The 26492-nt window shown below is 40.9% G+C and overlaps 1 protein-coding gene across 4 annotated transcripts; it reads left to right on the top strand.

The window, feature by feature from the left end:
• Window positions 1-414: 414 nt before the first annotated feature.
• Window positions 415-23453, top strand: Tfrc (transferrin receptor). 4 transcript variants are annotated; one of them, XM_052159158.1, is made up of 20 exons: window positions 467-520; window positions 3382-3474; window positions 4907-4965; window positions 6071-6272; window positions 6671-6872; window positions 7964-8113; window positions 8329-8431; window positions 9581-9694; window positions 10014-10112; window positions 10402-10541; window positions 11930-12087; window positions 12660-12782; window positions 14377-14462; window positions 14672-14735; window positions 15783-15850; window positions 16561-16619; window positions 16769-16850; window positions 17473-17694; window positions 19444-19584; window positions 20809-23453. In XM_052159158.1, the coding sequence occupies exons 3-20, from the start codon at window positions 4930-4932 to the stop codon at window positions 21049-21051; spliced, it is 2292 nt and encodes a 763-aa protein (XP_052015118.1). In that variant the 5' UTR covers window positions 467-520; window positions 3382-3474; window positions 4907-4929; the 3' UTR covers window positions 21052-23453. The 4 variants fall into 4 exon arrangements, with proteins under 4 accessions (XP_052015117.1, XP_052015118.1, XP_052015120.1 ...); XM_052159157.1 differs by lacking the exon at window positions 3382-3474 and having other exon boundaries at window positions 415-520; XM_052159159.1 differs by lacking the exons at window positions 467-520; window positions 3382-3474 and adding an exon at window positions 560-837.
• Window positions 23454-26492: the final 3039 nt, after the last annotated feature.

Here is a 26492-nt window from a genome sequence, read left to right as displayed (position 1 = left end):
TAAAATAAAAAAAACAGATTTGCATTGTTGCTTTAAAGTTTTCCTTTTAGGGCATTTCTGAGCTGCAAAAACTCGTCTTTAGGATATGGTTTTAGTAGAGACCTAAGCCCGTAGGCAGGAATATTTTAGAGTAAAAAAGCTGATACTTCTGAACTTGCACGGCAGGGTTGGGTGTCGGTCAAGGTTAGGCGGAGGGCGACAGGCCAACTACAAAGACACCGCGGGGGAGGGGTGCGGTGGAGAAAGAAAGCCACAGCCAATCGCACGCGCTCTCCCGACACCTGCCGCTTTGGCGCCTTTTCTAGCCTACTCCGCGCACGCACTAGCTGCGCGCGCACCTCGCCTACAGCGGTCCTGCTAGAGCACCTCCGTAGGTGTACGTGCAGCAGGAAGTGACGTAAGCCCAGGGGGCCGGCCGGGGGCGGGGCCTGAGTATAAGCTTCGGGTGGGAGGCAGCGCTCCGTTCAGAAGGCGTGCGGAGCGAGAGCTGCTGCATTGCGGACGGAGGAGGCGCTTCTTAGTGAGTGACTCCCTTGTCAGTGGCTCGGCCCATCGTGTTCCTCGCGTGGCGGGCGGGCTAGAGCAAGACGCCAGGGCCGGTGCAGGGCAGGCGGGGAGGCGGCGGGGTGTCGCGGAGCCGGGGCTGCAGAGCGCGGGTTGCAGGTGCAGCGCGGTGGGTGGCGAGCCGCTGTACCCTGCGCCCCTCGGGCCCTGCGGGCCTTCGCAGGCCGGTCCTAGGCCGCGGGTTCGAGAGTCACCACGCTGAGGCGCAGGCTCGTTCCGCCGGGAACACGTGGTGGCGACTGGAGGAAGTCGCCCCAGGGAACGGCCGTCGGGGTACGTGGGTGACCTTGGGGCCCCTCGCAGGAGGGCGTCACAGCTGAAAAGGACAAAGCTGTTTTCTATTTTCGGTTACTATTGTCATGGGCATTTAGGGGAAGTTTCCAAGAACCGCACGTTGGAACTAAAGGCACCACCTGGTCCTTTTTGCCAGGCTATGCCTTTTGGACCAGTGTGATGAGTCACATTTTTCCAGGGCAGAATAGGTCTGCAGGTAATACTAAGAACGTCGCTAGCATCCCCCAAGATGGGAGAACACAGAAATGCAGCCACTTGATAAAAGAGTTATTTAGAACTAGCTGTAGAAAACCAGCGTGCCCATGGTGTTGGACAGCTCTTTAAAATGGTGTTTGAGGGTAAGAAAACTGCATTTGCAAACTTTCAGTAAAAACACACTTTGTCTCGTGCTTAAAATGAAATGATCTCCTTAAATTTAACCAAAAGATTGGGCTGGATTGCTGTTCAATTTCATTGCTTTTTTTTTTTTTTTTTTAAATAGGATTGAAGTGGGAAATAGTTGTTACAGAAATTCTCAGTTACCTGATACCTTTATTCTAAGATTAGATGAGTTTGGAACACTAGTTGGCTAAATGTAGTTGGCTCAGAGCTGTGGTGAAATATGACCTCTTTGACTAAGACATTTAAGCTGATTCAGGACCTTATCTACAAAGAAACAGGATTATAATAAACTGCTTTATACAGGAGTCCAATATCCAGCTGTTTTTTTTTTTTTTCAAAGGGGTCTATATAGCAAAATAGGTGTTACTTTAAGAGGAGATGTTGTCAAGGAATGGTGGTTGTGAACCTAGGCTGTGTTGACTGGACAGATCTGTCCACCTAACTCCACCCTAAGGTAGTTATATGCTTGCGGCAATGTGCTTATCTATAATGGGGCAAGGTTCTGGGCTAAATTTGAATTAGACAACAATGAAAGTTACTTAAATGAACCCCAGGCCTTGGCACTATTTATGTGTAGGTGATTTCCTTCTCCGAGTGAGTGCTATACAAAATAAACTTCAGGAACCTCAAGTGGTTCTGACCTTTTGGTTGTTTTTTTTTTTTGGAAAACTGTATGAAAATGGAAACCTGCTACCTTTTATTTCCTATTGCTTTTTCAATTTCCCAAAGAAGGTCTCCACTATGTATCCACTGGTAGCCTTGAACTCAGATCCACCTGCTTCTGCTAGGATAATGATAAGATTAAAGGCATGTGCCACCACACCCAGCAAAGTTAGTCTCTTAAAACTAAGACCTTAGCAGGGCATGGTGCCACACACCTTTGATCCTAGCACTGGGGCAAGGCAGAGAGAGGCAGGTGGATCACTGAGTTTGAAGTCAGCTCAAGCTGAAGAATAAGAACCTGTCTTTAAATAAGTATATACAATCATAGATTTTTAACTACAGTGGGTTGGACTTCTGTTTTTGTTCAAGCTCATGAGCATTAAACATATTAGAATACTTTTATGGGGGGGGCTCCAAAACAGCTTCTCTGTAGCCTGGGGTATCTTGGATCTCCCCTCTCTGTAGACCAGGTTGGCCTTGAACTTAAAGATCTGTCTGCCTCTGCCGCCTGAGAGCTAGGATTAGAGGCCTGTGCCACTACTGCCTAGCAGCATATTGGAATACCATAACTTTGTTTCTTATAATTGCCACTTAATATTCTATAATTAAGATTGGGAGAGAAGTCAAAGATCTCATAGGTGGTCTGTGAGCTAAGACTACAGGAGTAAAGAAGTGGGATTTAAAACAGGAAGACTTGTAAAAGTCAGGGCTAGAAAGCTGTCTAATTTTGAGGATCTAGATCGGATCCTTAGTCAGAGGAACTTCCTTTTGTGTGAACTCAGGATTTGAAAAGTGACCTGTTATCTAATGAATTGTGCTTGTCAGAACCATTGCATGACTTATATTTTATTGAAAAGTCTGGCTAGTATCGTTGCTTATCTTCCAGCTCAAAGTTAAGGTCATAGATCAAAAGAATTTTTTACTTTTTTAATCTTAGTTTTATTTATCTTAATTTTTATTAGAATTGAATTGTTTTCCTAATGTTTGGTAACATCAAAGTTGTATAAGTGAATGAGAAATCAAGATTAACTTTCTCTTGTCAAAGATTGTTGGCATCTTGGGATAATAAACCAAATGAGGATTGTTTTACTTTTAAATGAGGCCCATTATCAGCTCCCAGTTAGATTTTTATCTGGTATGTCTCCACCATGCTTGCAGAGTATACATTTGACAATTTAACTTGGAAGAAAATTCAAAACGCTGCGATGTTATATGTGAGATTTTAAATGAGTCATTTAAGACTTAAGGAATAATTGGGTTTATTTTATCTTGACAGGTTATCACTGTGTAGACCAGGTTGACCTTGAACGAAAATCTTCCCCCCTGCCTCCCAAGTGCTGGGATTAGAGGCATGTGTCACTAGGTCTGGCATGTTGGCTGTTTTGGAACTACTATGATATTCACAAATGCAGAGTTGAGTGTTAGGATTAAATGGAATTTTTATAAGTCATAATTTTTTTTACTTTTCCCTCTATACAGGATTTCTCTGTATAGTCCTGGCTGTCCTTGAACTAGCTCTGGACCAGGCTGAATTCAAACTCAGATCCACCCGCCCAAGTGCTGGGATTAAAGGCATGTGCCACCACTGCCCAGTTCTGAATTGGTTTTTTGTTATTCTTAATTTTAGTTTTATGAATTAAAATAGAAATTACTTGTTTCTCAGAAAAATAAGGTGTAATTGAGTTATAAAGCCAAATTTAGACATTAACACCAGCAGCCTGTTTAGGCTTAAAATTGTTCAGTCATTTTATTACTATTAGTATTTATTATTAATCATATCAACTTGAGACTAGTTTGGGAAACTAGAATATTTTAGGAATAGTTATTTCAGACAGGCATTAAAATGTAAGCTGTTTTTTTCCTAGAATATGATTAAAATGGCTCAGGGTGGGGCCTTCTAGTTCTGGCTCTAGCGATTGGGTCTGTTTCTGGTGCAGTGGTAGTGATAAACTGTAACAGAAGGGGCAAGAGATTGGGCTTCTGAGAACATGTATGATCTGACATGTGACTTTAATCATTAAAGCATGGGGATTCAAAAATAATAATGAATAGACTTAGAACTAAACTGTCCTTCATCCTGCCTGCCAAATGCTGTGATAAAGCTAGTGCCACCAGACCTGAGTGTTTTGTAGAATAAGTCTTAATTCTCCTGGGTTCTGGATTATTTGTCTTTGAGTTAGTCCCTCTGGATACTAAGTTTAAGCATTTATTTGGACTACTTATTTGAACTATTCTAGTACTCAGGAGGAAAGAGGCAGAATGAACATGACCAGCTCAGGCAACTTAAAACTGAAAGGGCTTGCCACCCCATAGTTTTTCCTTTGATTAAATACACTTAACAGTGATGGTATCCTAATTAGTTTTCTGTATACTTTTTTGTTTTGTAGCACTGGTTGGCTGGCTTCAGAATTGCCTGCCTCCCAAGTGCTAGGATTAAAGGCATCACCGCCATCACTGCCCAGTTAATATCATGATTGTGTGTGTGTGTGGGGGGGGGGTCGTCAAGACAGGGTTTCTCAGTATAGCCCTAGCTATCCTGGAACTCACTCTGTAGATCAGGCTGGCCTCTAACTCAGAAATCTGCCTGCCTCTGCCTCCCAAGTGCTGGGATTAAAGGTGTGTGCCACTACCGACTGGCTGATAATCATGATTCTTAATTCAACTTTTATTCTAAGAACAAATAAACACACTCTGAATCTAACATGGAATATAGTATTAACCATGTTCAGATATCTTTGTCTCAAGGCTCAGGTTTATCGTTATCAGTAAATTAACCATTTTAGTTAATGTCTAGGAGACAGGTTCTGGTTCAGTGCTGAGATCTCAGTCCTTGGCCAGCCAGAATTTCCTAGTGAGATTCTAGTTCAAGCAACACAGAGCTTTTCTATAATAATGACTATATTTAGGGGTAGGTTTGATATATTATAATGAACATCTCATGCTAAGCCCTCAGTAATCCGATGCAGTGATCTCTGTTTTATTAAATTCTCTGTTCTAATATCAGGTACTCCTTTGTAGCATCTGAGAATGATGGATCAAGCCAGATCAGCATTCTCTAACTTGGTAAGATATTTTGATCTATCTGAAAAAATGTACAGTTAAAAAAAAAACAAATGGAAAACATGACTTCACCCAGTGAGTAAAAGATGATACCCCAAATATTGGACCAGCCTTATTCTTTTTTTACATCTGAACTAATGGTATTAAGGCAAAACAGATCCCACAAAAGATGTACTAGGTTTTTTCTTTGAGGCAAGGTCTTTTTATATTGCCTCAGGTTGACTCAATCTTCCTTTTTCCCCCAGTTGCTGGAGATTATAGGCAGATATTACAACATCCAAAACGAATATTAATTATATGGGGCTAGAGGGATGGCTTAGAGGTTAAGAGCACTGCCTACTTTTCCAGAGGTCCTGAGTTCAATTCACAGCAACCACATGGTGACTTAACAACCATCTGTAATAGGATCCTATGCCTTCTTCTTGGTGTGTCTGAAGACAGTAGTATACTTACATATAATTAAATATTTTTAAAAAAGAAAAGGTACAGTATACTTATGTTAAATAAATAAATCTTTTAAAAAAGAGATTATGGGAAATACTTATGAACAATAGAATAGGGTAGCTTTGTCTGTTTTGGAGAAGTTATATAACAAGGTAGAACTAAAATGTGTGCCAGTAGCCCCAGCTATTCAGGAGGAATCCTCAACCAGTCAGGGCCAGTCTGAGCAATGTGGTGAGATAAACCCATCTCTTTAAAAAAATTATAAATAAGAAATGTTATAGGAAACATAGAAAATAGAAACCCTAGAAAAACTTAATGAAAGACTGTTAGTGGGCTGGAGAGATGGCTCAGTGGTTAAGAGCACCATCTCCTGAGTTTAATTCCCAGCAACCACATGGTGGCTCACAACCATCTATAATGAGATCCGATGCCCTCTCTGGTGTGTCTGAAGATAGCAACTGTGTACTCACATACATAAAATAAATTATTTAAAAAAAAAAAACTTAGTCTTCTGCCATTGACAGACCTGGGCACAGAGAGGGTATCTGTTAGAAAGGGTAACTTCCCATATGAATGTACATCATAGTATTATGCATATAGTATAATGATCAAACTACTGTAATGTCTTAATATTTGTATCTCTTTTCTCTTTTTAAAATGTCAGTTTGGTGGGGAACCATTGTCGTACACCCGGTTTAGCCTTGCTCGGCACGTAGATGGAGATAACAGTCACGTGGAGATGAAACTGGCCGCAGACGAAGAAGAAAATGCCGACAGTAACATGAAGGCGACTGTCAGAAAACCCAGGAGGTTTAACGGAAGAGTCTGCTTTGTAGCTGTCGCAGTAGTCATCTTTTTCTTGATTGGTAAGAACCAATGGCCATTCGAAAGGATTTCTTATAACTAACTAGTTCTTAGATGAAGAGATACTTTGAACTTTTAAATGGAACTATGCTAGGCACTGAGGTTCTTTACCTATCATCAAATTAAGTCCTGCAAGAAGGGAAACATCTGAATTATGGTGGTTTTACTAGAAATACACACAGGTCATTTGGAACAGGACTAAGAAAGACTTTCTAGTAAGACAGGGTTTGCACCCAAGTCTTGAACAGGTCACTGTAAAAATGACTTACTGTGATAATTTAAATTCCATTAAACTGAGATTCATAATTTTCAATTAGATCCTTAGAATTTAATTAAAAGTTTTCAGGAATAAGTTAAAAATGAATTCTGTGAATTTACCTCTAAAACTTCCTGTTTTTAGGATTTATGACTGGCTACCTGGGCTATTGTAAGCGTGCAGAACAAAAAGACGAGTGTGTGAAACTGGCTGAAACGGAGGAGGCAGACAAGTCAGAAAACATCGAAACAGAAGATGTTCCTAAATCATCTCGCTTATATTGGGCAGACCTCAAAACACTGTTGTCAGAGAAATTGAACTCTATGGAGTTTACTGACACCATCAAGTAAGTTCAACTTGCCAAATTCAATCCTGATGTAAACAGTTTTTGTTGGGGGTAGGGAGACTTGAAAGGCTTTCAGAGGGTCCTGACAATGTGGAACTATGCTGACAGGAAATTAGGAGTTGACTGGAGAGCCTCTGTTTTCTTCAGAATCATTTCATCAGTTGTAGTTGTGAGATGTCAGAGATTTTCTTCTGTTCTAGTATTCCCTTTTAAAATTTCTTTAAATTAAAATTATGTTTTATATATTATGAGTGTAGCCTGCATATATGAATGAATGTGCACCACACTTATGCCTGGTGCCTGCAGAAGCCTTGTGGATGGTTGTGAGCCAACATGTGGGTGCTGGAGTCCAAAGTGGTTCTTCAAGACCAAAAGTGTTACAACCCTCTAGCTCTCTTTAAAGATTTTCTTTCTTTTTTTGTTTGTTTGTTTGTTTGGTTTTTTCAAGACAGGGTTTCTTTGTGTAGCCCTGGCTTTCCTGGAATTCATTCTGTAGACCAGGCTGGCCTCTGCCCCCCATGTGCTGGGATTAAAGGCGGGTGCAACCACTGCCCGGCCTATAAAGATTTTCTTGATTTGTATTTGTGTGTGCTGGTGTAGTACCCCTTGGGTTCACCAATAGTATTACAGTGTTTGATCTTGCTTCTCCAGATCTCCTGGATGCCGCTGTTTATCATTCCCCTAAAACTCCTATACAGATATGTAAGATTGAGACTTTTAAAGGAATCTTCATGGTAAATAGATTTTTTTTAAAAAAGTAACTTTGAAGTTACTTAAGGCAGAGGTACATTTTATTTCCCTCTAACTGGTTAATCAAGTAGTTTTGTGTGATACTTCATTTATCTTGACTTTGAAGGGTAATATATTTAAAACAATTTGCTTGAACCTTGAAGTAAATATTTATTTAAAATAGACATTTGAATGCAGACTTTTTTAGTTAGCTGGTGGTGGTGCACTCTGTCAATCCAAGCACTCATGAGAGGCAAAGGCAGGAGGATCTCTGACTAGACCAGCCTGGTTTACAGAGCAAGTTCCATGACAGCCAGGACTACATAGAAACCTTGTTTCAAACAAGGCTTTTATTCTTCCAGGCAGCTGAGCCAGAATACATATACTCCTCGTGAGGCTGGATCTCAAAAAGATGAAAATCTTGCCTATTATATTGAGAATCAGTTCCACGAATTTAAATTCAGCAAAGTATGGCGAGATGAGCATTATGTGAAGATTCAAGTGAAAAGCAGGTATGTTGAAATAGCAGCTCGTTTTATAGAGGTAACTGCTTTGAGATGGTCAGTAGATGACTTTCAAAATGCAAATCAAGGTTAAAATTTATTAGAGATCACTTTTTTTTTTAAGAGATCACTTTTCTTAAGCTAATCAATGCAAGTCAAATGCTATGTATGCTAACTTGGATTTTTATTCAAGGATTGCTTTAATTTTAATTTTTATCTTATAGCGTTGCTCAAAACATGGTGGCCATGGTGCCTTCAAATGGTGACAAAGACCTGGTGGAGTCTCCTGAGGGTTATGTGGCATACAGTAAAGCTGCAGAAGTTTCTGTAAGTAGTAGTGTCTCACCTAAGGAAACTAGCTGTCCAGGTGTGGATTAACTAGTTATGCGTCCTATCCTTGGACCTCTGTTACTTCAGAATGAATTTTAAGGTCCTGATTTTGTTTTGTAAGACCCCAAATTAATGGTTCTCAATCTCCTTAATGCTGTGATCCTTTAATATATATATAGTTTCTCACTGTGGTGATCCCTAACCATTAAACTGCTTTTGTCGCTATTTAATGACTAAGTATACTGTAAATTCTACTTTCCAGTGGTCCCCCGTGGAAAGGGTTCAGGCCCAACGGGTCAGATCCACAGCTTGAGCCTCCTACCCTAAGCCTTGGGGTTCTCCTTATTATTATTCAAGACCACTCCCATTGCACTGCTTTTTTTTTTTTTGATTTTGGTTTTTTTCGAGACAGGGTTTCTCTGTGTAGACCTGGCTGTTCTGGAACTCACTCTGTAGACCAGGCTGGCCTCAAACTCAGAAATGCGCCTGCCTCTGCCTCCCAGAGTGCTGGGGTTACAGGCATGCGCCACCACCGCCCGGCTTGCACTGCTCTTAAGCACAAGTGTGCTCCCATATCAGTCACAGATCAAGAGAAGGCCATACAGCCATGCCTTCAAAGGACTTCTCAATTTAGGTCTCTTTCTAATGGCTCTGGCTTCTGTCAAGCTGACAAAAAAGCACAACACCTGAGATACATAGGTTGTCCTTTGACTTATATAATAAGACATTGCATACACAATCAAAGTTTCTGTGTTTTCAGCTGCTTTAGATTCAGTTGTTGAAATATGTAATAAGTGTTTACATGCCTGATTTTAGCCTGTTGTCCTTTCCCTAGATATAGTTGAGGCAATGTAAAGGCAGAATAAGATATAGAACTCATGAGGTCAGAACTCTTAGGTTTTTATTTCCAGTAACATAGCTTACTTTAGAATTATCAAAGGTTTGGAACTTTACTTTGCCCCGCCTCCCTCTGTTGAACGGGCTGGCCTCAAACTCAGGGAGATTCAGTGCCTTTTCCTCCCGAGTACTAGGACTAGAGGCCACCACTACCGGGCCTTGTTTTTTCCCTATGAATCGTCTTGTCTTTCAGATTCTATAGCAGTTTTGATACGAAGATCCTCATTAAACCTAATGTCTTTATTTTAGGGAAAACTGGTCCATGCTAATTTTGGCACTAAAAAGGACTTTGAAGAATTAAAATATTCTGTGAATGGATCTTTAGTGATTGTTAGAGCAGGGAAAATTACTTTTGCAGAAAAGGTAAGTATGGATTATTAAAAGCGGATTCTTGTCTTTGTGGTGACTGTTTCCCTTCCTCCTGTTCTTTCAAACCTACCTGTATGCTTTTACTTACTACTTTTTTATAATTTCATTTTGTTGTGTGTGTGCGCACCTAAATGTATAAAGACAAGTTGCTTAGTCTGTATGCTGTATGTGTGTTTTTAGGGCTGACTGTTTGGTATTATGTAATTAGTTGGTGTGCTCTTTCCTGGGAAGATTTCTCTATAGTGTGTGTTATTTTCATTTTATATGAACTAATTGTGGGGTTTTTGGTTTGTTTGTTTGTTTTGTTTTTTAGGTTGCAAATGCCCAAAGCTTTAATGCAATTGGTGTCCTCATTTACATGGACAAGAATAAATTTCCTGTTGTCAATGCAGACCTTACACTCTTTGGACATGTGAGTTCTTATGGAGTCAATGATGTCTCTAGATGTTCTTAAATTCTTTCAGGAGACATTTAGCAGGAAGTGAGGCAATTGCTGAGGATGCTTTAATAGTACCTCAATTGAAAATTTTTGGATGCACTAATATTATTTTTTAGGCTTCATTTTAAAGAAATGGCTAGACTTTACATCTTTAGATTTCTAAATAGTCTAGGTTATAGCCTCACACCATATGTGAGTCTTATAGGCAGCTGCTTGAGTGAGTGCTGGAGAGAACTGATCATTACTACACCTCTGTTACTAGGCTCATCTGGGAACTGGAGATCCATACACACCTGGCTTTCCTTCTTTCAACCACACTCAGTTTCCACCATCTCAGTCATCAGGATTGCCTAATATACCAGTGCAAACAATCTCAAGAACTGCTGCAGAAAAGCTATTTAAGTAAGTTAGTTTCTGAAAGCTCTTACATGATGTGGTTGTGATTATGCAAGGGGAAAAAAAAACTAAAAAAAAAAAAAAGACAGTTGGCTATAATGTTCACATTCGGGAATTTGGGAGTAGTTAATTGCTAACTAGTATAGATTTTTTTTAAATGAGATTTTCCTATATAAATAGTGATCTTGATAAGGGGCTTGTAACCTAATTTACTCAGTGCGCTCTTGTGGTACATTTGCTTTGAATACTTGCTGTGTTGAAGTGAAACCTTGATTCCCTTTGATAGTCTATAAAGTTACTGTAAGAATTACGTTGGAATTCTTGTTGAACAGACATCTAATGGTGTAATAACTATTAGTTCCAATTTTTTATTTTTGGCAGCACAAAATTATTCTAGTGACAGTTTCCAGTTGCTTTATGGTAATAATTATTCCAGTTGTCTTTTGTTGTATTCAAGTACTGAGCTGGGCGTGGTGGTGCATACTTCTAGTCACAGTACTCAGGATGCTGAACTGACCTCAAGGCCAGCCAAATAGCAAATTCCCAGCCAGCCAGGGCTGTGAGCTCCTTTCTCAAAGTATATCATTAAATTTTGTCTTTAGCTGGGCGGTGGTGGCTCACGCCTGTAATCCCAGCACTCTGGGAGGCAGAGGCAGGCGGATCTCTGAGTTCGAGGACAGCCAGGGCTACACAGAGAAACCCTGTCTCAAAAAAAACCAAATCCAAAAAAAAAAAAATTATCTTTGTCCCTCATTTATCTAATTTAGATTATCTAATTTAGAACTTTAATCCCAGCACTTGGGAGGCAGTGGAAGCTAGAACTCTGGAAGCCAGCCTGGTCTACAGAGTGAGTTCAGGGCAACTATGGTTACACAGGAAAACCCTGTCTTGAAAACAAAAACCAGGGGCTGGAGAGATGGCTAAGTGGTTAAGAGCACTCACTGCTCTTCCAGAGGTCCTGAGTTCAAATTCCAGCACCCACATGGTGGCTCACAACCACCTGTAATGGGATCTGATGCCCTCTTCTGGTGTGTCTGAAGACAGTTACAGTGTACTCATAAATAAAATAAATCTTTAAAAAAAAAAAGAAAACAAAAACCAATTATCTAATTTAAACCCATTTTTAACCATTTATTATGTAACAGGAGTTATTCTAAACCCTTTGCTTTTGTTTCTTAGATTTAGTTAAAAAACTAGGATATATATTAATGAATAGAATAGTCACAAATGAATATTTCTTTGTGACGATTTTGTTAAGAACTGGGTGGCTCTTACCTGAGATCAGTCAGGAATAGATGATTCTTACTTCTGCTACCTAGCACCTGACTCTGGATTTATAAACCAGAGGAAAAAATACTAGCTCAAAATGCTAATACCTATTTTTTTATTTCTAGAAACATGGAAGGAAACTGTCCTCCTAGTTGGAACATAGATTCAACGTGTAAGATGGAACTTAAACAGAATCACAATGTGACGCTCACTGTGAACAACGTACTGAAAGAAACAAGAATACTTAACATCTTTGGAGTTATTAAAGGCTATGAGGAACCAGGTAAAGACCCTGCTATATATAACACATAGATATGACCATGCAAGTATATGGAGAGGCCAGAGTTAAACATTAAATATCTTTCTGTAATCATTTAAAATTTTACATGTAAAAGTCAGTGAACAGATTGTAGGAATTTTGTCCAGGTGGGTCTTGGATCTAAATTTTTTGCAGTGCGTGGCAGCAAACACCTTTATCCACTGAGCTGTCTCCCCATATAAAGTGAATTAGTGAGAATTAAATATATTGGAAGATAACAAGGTCGTGTGATAATCAGCTTGTGAAAATAGTCTTTTGTTGCTTAGGTACGTAGTTTTCTTATAGGATCACATACCAGTTCTGTCCCTAGCATTAGACAAGCATAGCCAGCATGCTGCAGTAGTTAGTGTGTGGGGCACATGTGACAGTCACATTTATTAATAGGACAAAAAGCTGGACTTGGTCTGTAGCACACGTATAATCCCAGTGCTAGGAAGCCCAGGTGGGAGATCCTGAGTTGGATGCTAGCCTGCTGCTTAGTGAGGCCTTGTTTCAGAAACAAACGCTATGACAGTGTGTTACCTGTTTTCTTTCAGACCGTTACCTTGTAGTGGGAGCCCAGAGAGACGCTTGGGGCCCTGGGGTTGCGGCGAAGTCCAGTGTGGGAACAGGTCTTCTGTTGAAACTTGCCCAAGTATTCTCAGATATGATTTCAAAAGGTATAGTAGGAAAAAACATTGGTGAGCTCCACGACACTCTATCAGTTATATTCTGCCTTGTTCAGTTTTACCTGTAATCTTAAATTCTGGTCAGACAAGATCAGGCACATTTGGGGTGATATGACCACAGAAATCTTAAATTCTCTCTTCCAGGTTTGTTTTTTGTTTTTTAAGACTGGCAGTCCTAGAACTCACTCAGATCTACACATTCAGCCTCAGCCTCTGCTTTGAATGTGCTGCATTCTCTTATGGCAGATTCTTTTAATACAAAACAAACTGTCTTCACTAACTCATGACTTTGAAATTTTTCACCATGAAGTATCGTCATTGAACTAGCAATCCTGATTCTTTGAAAAACTGAGAAGTATTTATTAGTATTAAGCTAAACCGTATTCTTAGTTTAACATGTATAGAAGAAAGATAATGTTACAAGACCTAACACCTATTATAATTCTACTTTTCTCATGGTACTTGGTGCACGTAAATTGTGGGCCTGTGTGCGGAGGCCCTGCCGGGTATGGTGCAAGGGTTCTGTCAGGGGGGTAGGCAGGGGAGCCACTTCCATCTCTGGTCTCTGTACCATCTTGGTTACCTGTGCTGTTCCGAGCCCAGTCAGGTCTGGGGCTGCTGAAGGCTGCCTGGCCAGGGAGGGTTGCGGCAGAGTGGCTGATGGTGTTTCGTGAAAAAGGACCTCTTCCCAAGTGTTACAGCTCTTGTGACAGAAACTCCCAGATGACGGAGTGATCCTATTATTAAACTATAGGATTCAGGATAGGATTTATGTACAATTTGGGGGTGTTCCAGGGTTTGGCAGCAGGTACTTCTCATTGGCTTGTATTGAGAGTTTGGGGAAACCTTATTTATATGTGGGGAAAGCTTGGTGCTGCAACTATGTGACTTCTCCCTTGCGGGGAGGTGGTGGAGGCAACTGCAGCAGGTGGGGGGGTTTCTAGGTGTTCCATGCAGGTGAAGCTCTGCCCACAAGGTCGTAGGTGGAAGCAACACCCCACAACTAGGTCCCTGAGGTTCAAAGTCATTGCTCTATCTAAAACCAGGCTGCCTGTGCATGGTTCACCTGACAGTAAATAATCCATATTTTAAATTACGTGCTTCTAAGCTGATTGCTTTTCAAGAAGATATACAGCATAACAGTCCATAGATTAAGGAACTGAAAGTAAAGTTGTGAGAGAGTGCCGGGCAGTGGTGGTGCACACCTTTAATCCCAGCACTTTGGAGGCAGAGGCAGGTGGATTTCTGAGTTTGAGGTCAGCCTGGTCTACAGAGTGAGTCCCAGGACAGCCAGGGCTATAACAGAGAAACACTGTTTTGAAAAACCAAAAAAACCAAAACAGAACAAAACAAAGTGAGGGAGTAACCACAATAAGGTGCCCTGCCATGTACTCAATGTTATATACAGGTGCTGTCCAACAAAGACTGTTTTTAAATATTTGTTTCTGCTACTTCAGTATTTTTTTCACCTAGGGCTTCAAAAGGGAAGGTGTTTGAATTCAGTTAATTCAAGAGCTTCTGAACATCTTAGTTACCTACCTACCTGTAACCTCTCCTAAGATGAACCTAATTTCATCTCTTCCAGATGGATTTAAACCCAGCAGAAGTATTATCTTTGCCAGCTGGAGTGCAGGAGACTTTGGAGCTGTTGGTGCCACTGAGTGGCTGGAGGTATTGCATAGTCCGTGTCCTGCAAGTTAAGCTGCCTACATCTCTGTACCACTTTTGGCTTTGTGTGTATTTCTCAGTGGAATCCAGATTTCAGAGTGGGTCCCTTCAGCATACTCTGGCTTTCTACATGATAGCTTCACGCTTGTTAATAATGTAGGTGTTACTAGATGATGCTAGTATATTAATTAATAATGTGTCCTCTCTTCTAGGGGTACCTTTCATCTTTGCATTTAAAAGCTTTCACTTATATTAATCTGGATAAAGTTGTTCTTGGTAAGCATCTTTTGGTTTTTGGTTTTTTGAGACAGGGTTTCTCTGTATAGCCCTGGCTGTCCTGGAACTTACTCTGTAGACCAGGCTGGCCTTAACTCAGAAATCTGCCTGCCTCTGCCTCTGTGCTGGAATTACAGGCGTGTGCCACCACCGCCCGGCAGCATTTTTTTTTTTAATTCAGGTCAGCTGTGGAGGGAATAATAGACTCTAAAGCAGCACTTATATTTTGTAGTGTACATTGGCCATAACTGAGTCTAATCCATCAAACTATAAAACGTATTCCTACATAATATGAACATTGATATTGTTGTGAGGCTATGTACCACAGATCTTTTTTGTGACAGGTTTGTCTTGTAGCTTTGTATTGTCCTGGAACTTCTTTGTAGGCCAGGCTACAAAGATTTACCTTCTGCCTCTAGAGTGCTGGAATCAAAGGCATGCACCACTCACTAAGCCTGGGTTTCAGGTTTTAGTTTAATTTTTGGAAGGAGTGTGGGTTCTTTATTTGTTTTGTTTGTTTTAAGATTATTATTTACTGGAAAAACCTATTTCCAGTTGTGGTTTGGCTAAGCCCTAACACATACCTTTAATCCAAGAGCTTTCCACTTGAATATTGTAAATATGATTAAATAAAGTCAGCTATAGGTCAAGAGAGCAAGCAACAGTTGACAGAGGGTGAACATAGGAAAACAGGAAGTCAGAGCAGAGAGAGGTGCACAGGTAATATAAGGAAGGGACATTCAGTCTGAAGGGTTTTTGCGATAGTGTGGGAAAGGAGATATTCTTTTTGACCTTCCTTTGCTATGTAGGAAGGTTAGGTGGGTGTTTCTTGGCCTCTGAGGTAGCAGGCTTCTACCTCAACATCTGGCTTCCAAGTGAGTCTTTGGTAAAGTTGAACTATTGAGATTTTGTTAAAAAGAACCCTCCTGCTTCTGCCTCCTGAATGCTGGGATTGGTATCATGTCTTTTGTCGGGTTTAATTATAGAATTGTTTGTGAATATTGTTGTCTAAAAAGGGGAAAATGTTAAAAAAAAATTATTTTACAGGTACTAACAACTTCAAAGTTTCTGCCAGCCCCTTATTATATACACTTATGGGGAAGATAATGCAAGATGTGAGTATACCTAGTTACCAAATTGTATGCCTTTTTTTTTTATGTCAAAGATAAAACATACTCAACAGTAACCATTAATAGGAATTGAAAGTAAATCCTATAGCAAATTAATTAGTCATGTTTTTGATTTATTGCCATCAGTCTATGGAACTGAGAATATATGAAAGATTCTCAGAATACATCATTAGGATTATTTCCCTGGGACCTGAACTTACAGGGAGATTGTAAGTCAAATGCTGAAGGAAGGTTTAGAGGGACTTGAAAAACACCAGAGGAAATATGTACTAGAAGAGGCAAACATCAAGTTTTGAAAGAGGAAGGGATATATTGAAGAGAATATTGAATCCTTCAGTGTGTTGGAGTCACTAAAGATGGAGGGAAACTAAATGGGAAGTCTATAAGTCACATTAGGTCTCAGACTGGTTGTAAGCTTGCTGGTTAGTCTGGCAGTCTACAAGTAAGTAAGCGGAAAGGAGGCAGGCTCATTGATGTAGGTTAGAGAGGATTTAAAAGTTAGGCTTATGGGCCTGAAAGATGTCAGTTAAGAAGAAAGCCTTTCTCACAAGGGAGAAAGCAGAAAGACTGGCATCAATTGCTGGGGGAATTCTAGTCGCACTGACTATAAAAACTCAAGCATCCTTCCTAAGAGACTATGTGGCTCTTGTGTATAAGTATAGAAAATTTTTTCTGATATATTTCTCACTTTACAGGTAAAGCATCCAATTGATGGAAAATCTCTATATCGAGACAGCAATTGGATTAACACAGTGTAAGTTGAGAAAAGTGGAAACATTGCAATAGACTGATGAAATCCTACCCTGCATGTGCCTGGCTCTGCCTGGAGAGTCTGGTTATCAGGAAAGGGGTATGGCATGGCAGGACTAGAATTCTCAGTAAAGATGGTTGTTTCCTTTGCAGTGAGAAACTTTCCTTTGACAATGCTGCATTCCCTTTCCTTGCATATTCTGGAATCCCAGCAGTTTCTTTCTGGTTTTGTGAGGTAAGACTTTCATAAGATCCTTTATTAATTTTGAAATCAAAATTTTCAGTATTTGAAAAGATGATCCTTATTATAAAACAGACTAGCCATGTCAGCTTCATTAACATGTGAGTTTTTGGTTAAATGTTAGTAAAATTTAGTAATAGGATTTAATTTCCTGTAGTGCAGGGATATATTTCCATTTAAGATCTGAACAGTACTCTCCTAGATTCCGATTGAAAGTATTCTAGGTGTTCAGAAGTGTTTCTCTTAAGCAACAGTAATACAAGTTATATAAGAAAGAAGAGATCCTGGGGAGCCAGGATGTAAATTACTTAGTCAATTTGGAAAGTCAGGTTAATTAAGAAACATCTAGATTTGGAGACTTAACACAGCTGGAATTACTTGATATGCTGCTAAAACCATAGGGTGAATAGTTGGCTGGTTTAATACATATAAAGAACTAAGTATCAGCAGGCCTGTGGATCAAAGGACTACAATGTTTGGCTTGGTGTATGTGGACATGTGAGGATAACCAGCAGTGAATTCTTTCCACCATGCTTGCTACCTCAATGGGAAACCCAAAAGGTGAGGCTCCTGCTCTAAACCCACACTAGTATAACAGCCTGCCTTTGTCTTCTAGGATGAGGACTATCCTTATTTGGGCACTAGATTGGATACCTATGAGGAATTGATTCAGAAAGTTCCTCAGCTCAACCAAATGGTTCGTACAGCAGCAGAAGTGGCTGGTCAGTTCATCATTAAACTAACCCATGACATTGAATTGGACCTGGACTATGAGATGTATAACAGCAAACTTCTGTCATTTTTGAGGGATCTGAACCAGTTTAGAGCAGATATCAGGGTAAGCACCTAAGTTTTCTTTTTATTTAGCTTATATTTAGATTTCTTTCTCATCCTCCTCATTACTTTCTGGTATCTTGTAACTCATTTCTTCTCTCAACTTATATGAAATCATGTGTGTGTGTATGTGAGTGGTGTGTTCTGAGACAGACTTAAATTAGACTGGCCTTGAACTTGGAATAATCCGCCTCAACCTTCTACAACCTCTACAGATTGATCGGTTTTTCTGCTTTTTCCCCCTCCTATCCATTGTATTATAACACCTAGCTGGATCACCCTTTAGTATTGCATGTGAATGAAATCATGTAGTACGTGTATCCCACATTTATTTGGCCAAGGGTCCCTATGAATGCAGCCCAACACAATGATAAGCCTTAACTTGTTGTGTCTATTATACTTTCTTCTTAAGTTCGACTCTGTCGTCTATGTCATCTTGAGTATGAACTTTGTAGATATAACATCACAACGTTGGTTGTGTTTGTGTATTTGCAATCCTGGTACTTGGAATGTGCAGGCAGGAGAATCCTGAGGTTAAAGCCAGGATTAGCTACATAAGGTATTATAAGGGCGTGGTATCCTTTCAAAAAAGGTTGGACAGTGTTTGTCTTACTGTGCCTGACATTCAGTGGTTACAAGTGAATGTGTTGCTGAGTGATGTCCAATTGTGTATGCATATTAATTGCATTTTTTTCTACATTTGTCAGTTGCTGTGTAGCTTATTTCCCTCTGCCGACTTATGAATAATATTTGTCCAAGAGTGGGATCACTGTTTCACAGAGTTGGGAAATCTTTTGGTTTTTCATAAGGACCAATTCATGTCCCCAAGAGGTTCCTGTTGCTGAAGTTTCATCATATGAAGTCTTTTTTAGGAGGAAGTTTGACTTAAAACCCACAATTTATTTGAAAAAGTTGTTGGGCACCTGGTATGGTGTAGGGCCAACACCAGTGTCTCCTGAGCAGAGCTGTCATTTGTGATTCAAGTAGTCCATAAGTAGGTTGGGCCTGGCTTGGATAGAAAGAGCATGCACAGCTAGTACCTACTGGGTTTTGTGGGGTTTTTTTGTTGTTACATTTTTCACCCTTCCCCACTCCATCTTGCTCTGGCCCTACTCACTCCATCTGGTAGCTTTTTTGTTTGCTTGTTTCTCATTACAGATAGTTGTAAGCCACCATGTGGTTGCTGGGATTTGACCTCTGGAAGAACAAACAGTCAGTGCTTTTTTTTTTTTTTCAATAAGGACATCATTTAATTGGGGCTGGCTTACAGGTTCAGAGGTTCAGTCCATTATCATTAAGGTGGGAGCATGGCAGCATCCAGATAGGCATGGTATAGGAGAAGCTAAGAGTTCTGCATCTTCATCTGAAGGCTGTTAGCAGAATACTCCCAGTCAGTGCTCTTAACTGCTGAGCCTTGTTACATGTTTATTAGGGGTGTGTATCCTATGGCAGTGTGAGGGTCAGGACAGCCTGAATGCATGTGTATCCTATGGCAGTGTGAGGGTCAGGACAGTGTGAATGCATGCTTCATTTGCCCAGCTACCATGCTATCTACACTCTGTTGCTTGTCTAGTGTGTTTAAATTCATATTAGTAAGTTCTTTTCATCTGGGTTTTTGAGGTTAGAAAGTAGATTTTTTGGCCAGCCTGTGCCACCTTGCTAGCTAACCCTGAGCAGCAAATATGTGACAGTGCCGCACCCTACCTTAAGAAAAAGTATATCTAATGAAAAATGTAATGTTCATCCTTAACAGGATATGGGTCTAAGTCTACAGTGGCTGTATTCTGCTCGTGGAGACTACTTCCGTGCTACTTCTAGACTAACAACTGATTTTCATAATGCTGAGAAAACTAACAGATTTGTCATGAGGGAAATCAATGACCGTATTATGAAAGTAAGTATACTCTTAGAAAAGAAAGAACTAGCTTTTAGTTAATGCTTCTATTTATATAAAAGAAATGGGTAGCACCAGGTGCCTACAGTCCTTTGCTGCTTTAGAATTGAATACAGATACATACATTTTGCCTACATGTACATATATGCACCTGTTTGTATCTGGTATGGAGAAAGCCAGAAGAGGTCTTCTGATCACCGAAGAACTGCAGTTAAAGCATTTGTAAGCTGCCATGTGGGTTCTGGCATCTAAACACAGGTCCTCTGCAAGAGCAGATCAACCCTAGCAATTATTTTTTAAAGAAGAAATGTTTTTCTTAAATTTATTGTATGTGTGTGAGTACGCTGATGCAGTCTTCAGACACGCCAGAAGAAGGCCTCGGATCCCATTACAAATGGTTGTTAGCCACTATGTGGTTGCTGGGAATTGAACTCTGGAAGAGCAGTCACTGCTCTTAACTGCTGAGCCACCTGTCCAGCCCTAGGGGGAAAAATCTTTAATGAGTTTTGGGCATGAATGAAGCCCTGTTTGTTAAATGTCATAGTCATTTTAGGGGAGATTTCCATATGCTTGGGGCTGGAGAGATGGCTCAGAGGTTAAAAGCACTGACTATTCTTCCAGAGGTCCTGAATTCAAATCCCAGCAACCACATGGTAGCTTACAACCTTTCTGTAGTGAGATCTAATTCCCTCTTCTGGAGTGTCTGAGGACCATATGCTAATTAGGCTGGGTGTAGTGGTGTGCACATTTAATCCTGGCCCTGGAGGTAGAGGCAAGTAGGTCTGAGTTGGAGGTATACATAGCAAAATCCAGGGCAGCCTGGGCTTTAAAGTGAGACTTTTGTCTTGAACAACCAAGCACACCAAAATGAAAAGACAACTGAGCAGGTAAAGTAACTATATAATCTCAGGTGCCTAAATTACATCCCAGGAAGCACTGTAAAAGTGGTAGAGAGCTGTACTCTGTAGATGACACAGCTTGCAGATCTGCCTGCCCGTGCTTCTACTGCTGGGAGAATTAATTTTTAATTAAAAAATTACAATATTTTAATTTTTAATAAAAAAAATCCCAATACCATTTAATTTGCTTTTTTTTGCAATGGGATTAACATTTTGCCTCAGACTTACTCAGTTCTCAGTAGTCTGGTTCAGAGAGGTTTTTAACATTTGAAAGAAGATGGTCACGAGTCATAGCCCTGTTTAAACTGTTCCACCTTTGTTATAGGTGGAGTATCACTTCTTGTCACCCTATGTATCTCCAAGAGAGTCTCCTTTCCGGCATATCTTCTGGGGCTCTGGCTCTCACACTCTCTCAGCCTTAGTGGACAACTTGAAGCTTCGTCAAAAAGATATTACTGCTTTTAATGAAACACTCTTCAGAAACCAGTTGGCCCTGGCTACTTGGACTATTCAGGGAGTCGCAAATGCTCTCTCTGGTGACATTTGGAATATTGACAATGAATTTTAAATAAGAGCAGGGTAGTCTGTTTCTAGATTTGTTCTGGTTGTGCTAAATTTTCATTAGAGCTCTAAAATCTAATGTTAAAATTCTACCCAATCATCTAATGTCCTTAGGCTGCAGCTTTTAGTGCAAGGTTGGACCTACACTTCAAGTACAGTGGATAACACTTTCCATGTTCATATTTTCTCAGATTATCTTTAGAATTTTGAGTCCTTTGTAATAACTTCCTCTTTGCTTCATGGTCATAAAAATGTCAGAACCAGTTGTAAGAACATTGCTGTAAGTCCTGAGGGCATTAACTTGTGTCTTGAGGTGGGAGGGAGATGGTGCATGCAGAGGGTCAGAGTGGGAGCTGGGTGTGATTTTTCCCATCTCCATCTGATCCCCACTGGGATTCTCCACTGCACTGTATGCCCTGAAGGATTTAGCTGGTTTGTATTTCCCTAAATTAGATACTTTCAGAAGAGATGGAACTTCTGTTCTTGCCAGCAAGGTTGAAAATAGGTCCTTCTGCTGGATAAAATGAAGTTTGTCTGTTTACAGGAATAAGGCCTTACTGGTTAGCCTTGGTGTTATTTGTGATGAGACCAGAAGCCAAAGACTTCAAGTTTTCTCTCCTCTGGCATCCACTCTGTAGTCTTTAGTTCTTTGTTTTTGTTTTGTTTTTCTTTTTCCAACATTTTCTGAAAAAGAAAAAGTTTTAGACTCAGTTTGTCAGACTTGAAAAGAACACACTGCCAAGTTTTGGCCAAAGTGTTAGTCTTCAGGAAAGCTTTCTATCATTTTGGCACTGAGATATTTATTGTTTATTTATCAGTGACAGAGTTCACTATAAATAGTGTTTTTTTATAGAAGATAATTATCGGAAGCAGTGCCTTCCATAATTATGACAGTTATACTGTCGTTTTCTTTTAATAAAAGCAGCATCTGCTAATGAGACCCACAGATACTGGAAGTTTTGCACCTCTGGTCAGCACTTGCGGACTTTAGGAAGGAGAAAAGCCTAAAAGAGGATTGGGTTAAACAACAGATTCCTAATAGAGTTGGGAAAAAAAAATGATAGTTCTCCTAAGTGCAGTGAGTTGTGGCCAAGTTAAATGTCATTTAAAGGCTATGATAGTACTTACATCTACAAAATTTTACAGCTCAATTTATTCAAGATATAACTCAAATTCAATTTTGCAAAATTTCCAGTACCTTTGTCACAAACTTAACTCACATTATCGGGAGCAGTGTCTTCCATAATGTATAAAGAACAAGGTAGTTTTTGCCTACCACAGTGTCTATATCGGAGACAGTGATCTCCATATGTTACACTAAGGGTGTACGTAATTATCGGGAACAGTGTTTCCCATAATTTTCTTCATGCGATGACATCTTCAAAGCTTGAAGATCGTTAGTATCTAACATGAATTCCCAACTTCCTATAGATCCTTAGTTTTAGTTGCAAAAACATTTGTGGTCATTGAGCATTTGGTGGGTAAAATCAACTGCTGTAAAATCATCACTTCCAAGATCCTTTTTTAAAATGTGGGTATTTTGTTATCTCTGGTTTATGGAATAGAAGCATGCGTTTATAATGTTTGCTGGTGACAAAGGAATTTAACTATCTCCCTTTATTTCTATGTTATTTCCTAAATGTAGTTCTTAGAAGTTTGAATTCATTTTTGGTTTTGGGAGGGTAGAGAGTAGAGAATAACTGGTGTTGGGAAAACAAAGCTTGCAAAAGGATCTTTATGTACCTGCCCGTCCCCGTGGTGGCTGTAGATTATGTAGGTAATGAGCAAGATCACATTAACAAAGACTAGTTAGCCATCATTTCACACCTGATCAGTCTTGCCGTGGGGGCAGTTCAAAGCTGCGCCTGAGAGCATCACTAGGCTCTCAGGGTTCTTTGCACCACTCACCCAAGCTACACCCACCAGGTTACTTTCAGCCTCGCTGAATTGTTTTGCTACTCCGTCCCTTCAGTCTTCACAGTGTTTGTCTAGTACCAATATGAGTATCACCATATGTAATGGGATTTCAAGTACTGAATAAAGGGCATGCATTTTGCCAAGGACATCTCTATAAAATAACCTTTACTATAGGTTGTTTCCAATCAGAGCAGTAAGTTGGTAAGGTTTAGTCTTCGATGAAATTTGTATCTGAGTAATAGCCTCTGTTACTCATCAGGTTATTTTTGGGTAAAATGCAGACTTTGAAGATAAGAATAGATGAGCTTTTGTCATGATTCACTGCTAGAGTTTGCATGACCTTTAATGTGTTAGCTTTGGAATGCCTTTGGTTTGGACTTGCCAGCCTACACTCAGCTGTTTTTGCTGACAGGCCCTTATAAATGTATACAGCCGGTATGTAACAATGTGAAGATTCCTTACCTGACTTAATAAAATACTTCAATATACTGACTTGACAGACTCATTTCATAGCAAAACTGGGCATGGAGTTCTTGTGTACTTGTATGTCTCTGCCAGACCCTCCCCCACAATCAACCTCACCAGAGTAGTAGCTGTACCGATACATTATTGTTTGTTTGTTTGTTTGTTTTTTGGTGGTTCCCCCCCACCCCACCCTCCCTGAGACAGGGTTTCTATGTATAGCCCTGGCTGTCCTGGGACTCACTCTGTAGACCAGGCTGGCCTCAAACTCAGAAATCTGCCTGCCTCTGCCTCCCAAGTGCTGGGATTAAAGGCGTGTTCCACTACTGCCTGGCAATACGTTGATCTCTTGATAGACATTCTGATCAGCTCCTTGTCCTTGTGTATTTTTTGGAGACAAACCTTCTCAAAAAAAAAAAAAGAGTGCTCACTGTTCTTGCAGAGGACCAGAGTTTGGCTCTTGACAGCCAGGTGCTGCAGCTCAAAGACACCTGATAACTCCAACTCCAGGGGATACGTTGCCCATTTCTCAAGTCCATGGGGACATACAGAATGAAAAAAGATTTGTAAAACAATGCTAAAAAGATGGGCATGATTGAACATGGCTTTTAATTCCAGCCAATTGTGGGTGAGGCAGAGGCAGGAGAGTGAGTCTCTGTGAGCTCAGGACTAGGAAGAGAGATGCTATTATCTCAAATACATAAACAAAAATTTTAAAAAGACACACCAGAAGAGGGAGTCAGATTCCATTATGGTTGTGAGCCATCGTGTGGTTGCTGGGATTTGAACTTAAGACCTCTGGAGGTTTTTTTTGGTTGGTTGGATTTTCGAGACAGTGTTTCTCTGTGTAGCCCTGGCTGTCCTGGAACTCACTCTGTTAGACCAGGCTGGCCTGGAGCTCAAAAATCTGCCTGTCTCTGCCTCCCAGAGTGCTGGGATTACAGGCGTATGTCATCACTGCCTGGTGAACTCAGGACCTCTGGAAGAGCAGTCAGTACTCTGGAGCCATCTCCAGCCATAAACAAATAATCAAACAAATATAAAGCAATGGTAGACAAGAAAACTGGAACACACAGAAGGGCGACTGCCCAGTGGAAGTTTTGCTTGCCGTGTAGTCAGAAGCTAGTCCCTGTGATTGGTTATTTGTTCTTAGAAATCACCATCTGCAGCATGGCCACAGCAGAGTTCTCAGGACTGCCTATGTTGGGTCACCTGTGCTCCATAGCACTGAGCTTGTATTCATGCCCTCATGCTGCCTATGGGTGAACTGGAGACATCTTGGGGCCGGGGGTGGGGCCCAGCCTTGGTTTTGATTGGTGAATGGCTGGGCAGTGGTTCAAATCCCCAGCTTGCTCTTAGATCTACTTAGGCATGCTGCCAGTATTCTGGGTCTGGCCAGCAAGAACCTGTGTGAGCTGGGAGGGTCTGTCTACTCTGGAGCATATCTCTACCTGGGAAGTAGCTTCTTCCCTCAGCCTGAAAGTCCAATTTCCCAGCCTAGGATGACCTCTACTTTTTCTTTTGTATATAAAAAGCACCAAAGAAGTTGGCGCTGTTACTTTTATTGGTGGTACCTCAGAACTGGCTTTCTTGCCGTCATGGACTCGTCCAGTGCTTTCAATAAGCGATTAATATGCCGGGCAGTGGTGGCGGCGCATGCCTGTAATCCCAGCAATCTAGGAGCCAGAGGCAGGCAGATTTCTGAGTTCAAGGCCAGCCTGGTCTACAGAGTGAGTTCCAGGACAGCCAGGGCTACACAGAGAAACCCTGTCTCAAAAAAACCAAATCCAAAAAAAATAAATAAATAAATAAACAATAACCAACCGATAAGCAGATAAAACACAGGACACTTTTGTGATCTTTTCAGCAGAGGTGCTGCAGATGACCTGCCTCCATTTACCCTGCAGACCTTCCAAACCTGAGTGCATGTCCTGATGTTCCCAGCTGGTGCTCCTCTTGGTGTCACCATCTGACCACCTGAAGTCACTGCTACTAAGGTGTCTCGGATGGTGTCTTAATTATTGCTGTGAAGAGACACCGTGACCATGGCAACTCTCAGCATTTAATTGGGGCTGGCTTACAATTTTAGAGGACCATTATCATCAGGGAGGGAAAGTATGGCGGCATCCAAGCCTTCAGCATGCTGGAGAAGGAACGGAAAGTTGTACATCTGGATTGGCAGGTAGCAGGAAGAAAGAGTGAACCATTAGTCTGTCCTGAGCTTCTGAAACCTCAAATCCCATCCTTAGTGACATACTTTCTCCAACAAGACCACACCCACTCCAACACAGACTCTAATAGTGCCATTCCTACGGGGACTCATAGGGGTCATTTTTATTCAAACCCCTCATATGGCTGAAGTAACACTCCAGGAATCTGCTGCCTTATTAGAGACATGTTTGTTCTCACAGAAGTGATACAGGTCGGCGCCCTCAGTCTTGGGTTCGTTCACCTTCCTGTTTTCTGACATGCTAATTGCCGTGGTATTTCCTAGAGGTTAACTCACAGACCTGTCTTGGCTCCTATCTTCATACTGTTGACCCCTGGGTGCCAGATTTCCCACTCCGTTATTACTGTGATGAGTCAATCCCATGGGTCTTACCCTGCTGTGATTTCCCAAACACATAGGGATTACCAGGGAGCAGTCGTAAGGAGTAAGAGAGGGATGTGATGAAATTGGGGTTTAGGAAGATTAACAGTAATTAACAGGGAGGCCCAGATCAGCAGGGTCATCCAAAGAACACTCACCTTAATGACACGGTTCAGGGGTGTAGCTGAGGCAGTGATACCTCTCATAATCCTTACATTCCTCTGAGAGAGGATCTGAGGAACAGGCTGGCTGGGCTGGAGAAAGCTTCTTTTCCACGACACATCTGGCATTTCAAAGATCTGTGGTTACCATTTGAATGAGGAAGCTAGGATTTGGGACACAGGGTCTCTCTAGGTGGACAGAAACCAATGAAGCGAAGTTAGAAGCTGGTACCCTGAAGAACTGAGGCGCTGCTACAGTGCAGAAGCAGGAGATGGGTAAAAGAAGCTGCCCAGAGAACCAGAGTGGTGGCGCACGTC

The sequence above is a fragment of the Apodemus sylvaticus genome, chromosome 15, assembly GCF_947179515.1.
Source record: "Apodemus sylvaticus chromosome 15, mApoSyl1.1, whole genome shotgun sequence".
NCBI classification, from domain to species: domain Eukaryota; kingdom Metazoa; phylum Chordata; class Mammalia; order Rodentia; family Muridae; genus Apodemus; species Apodemus sylvaticus.
The sequence above is the reverse complement of the archived record's forward strand: the minus strand, read 5'-3'. Positions and strand labels throughout refer to the sequence as shown.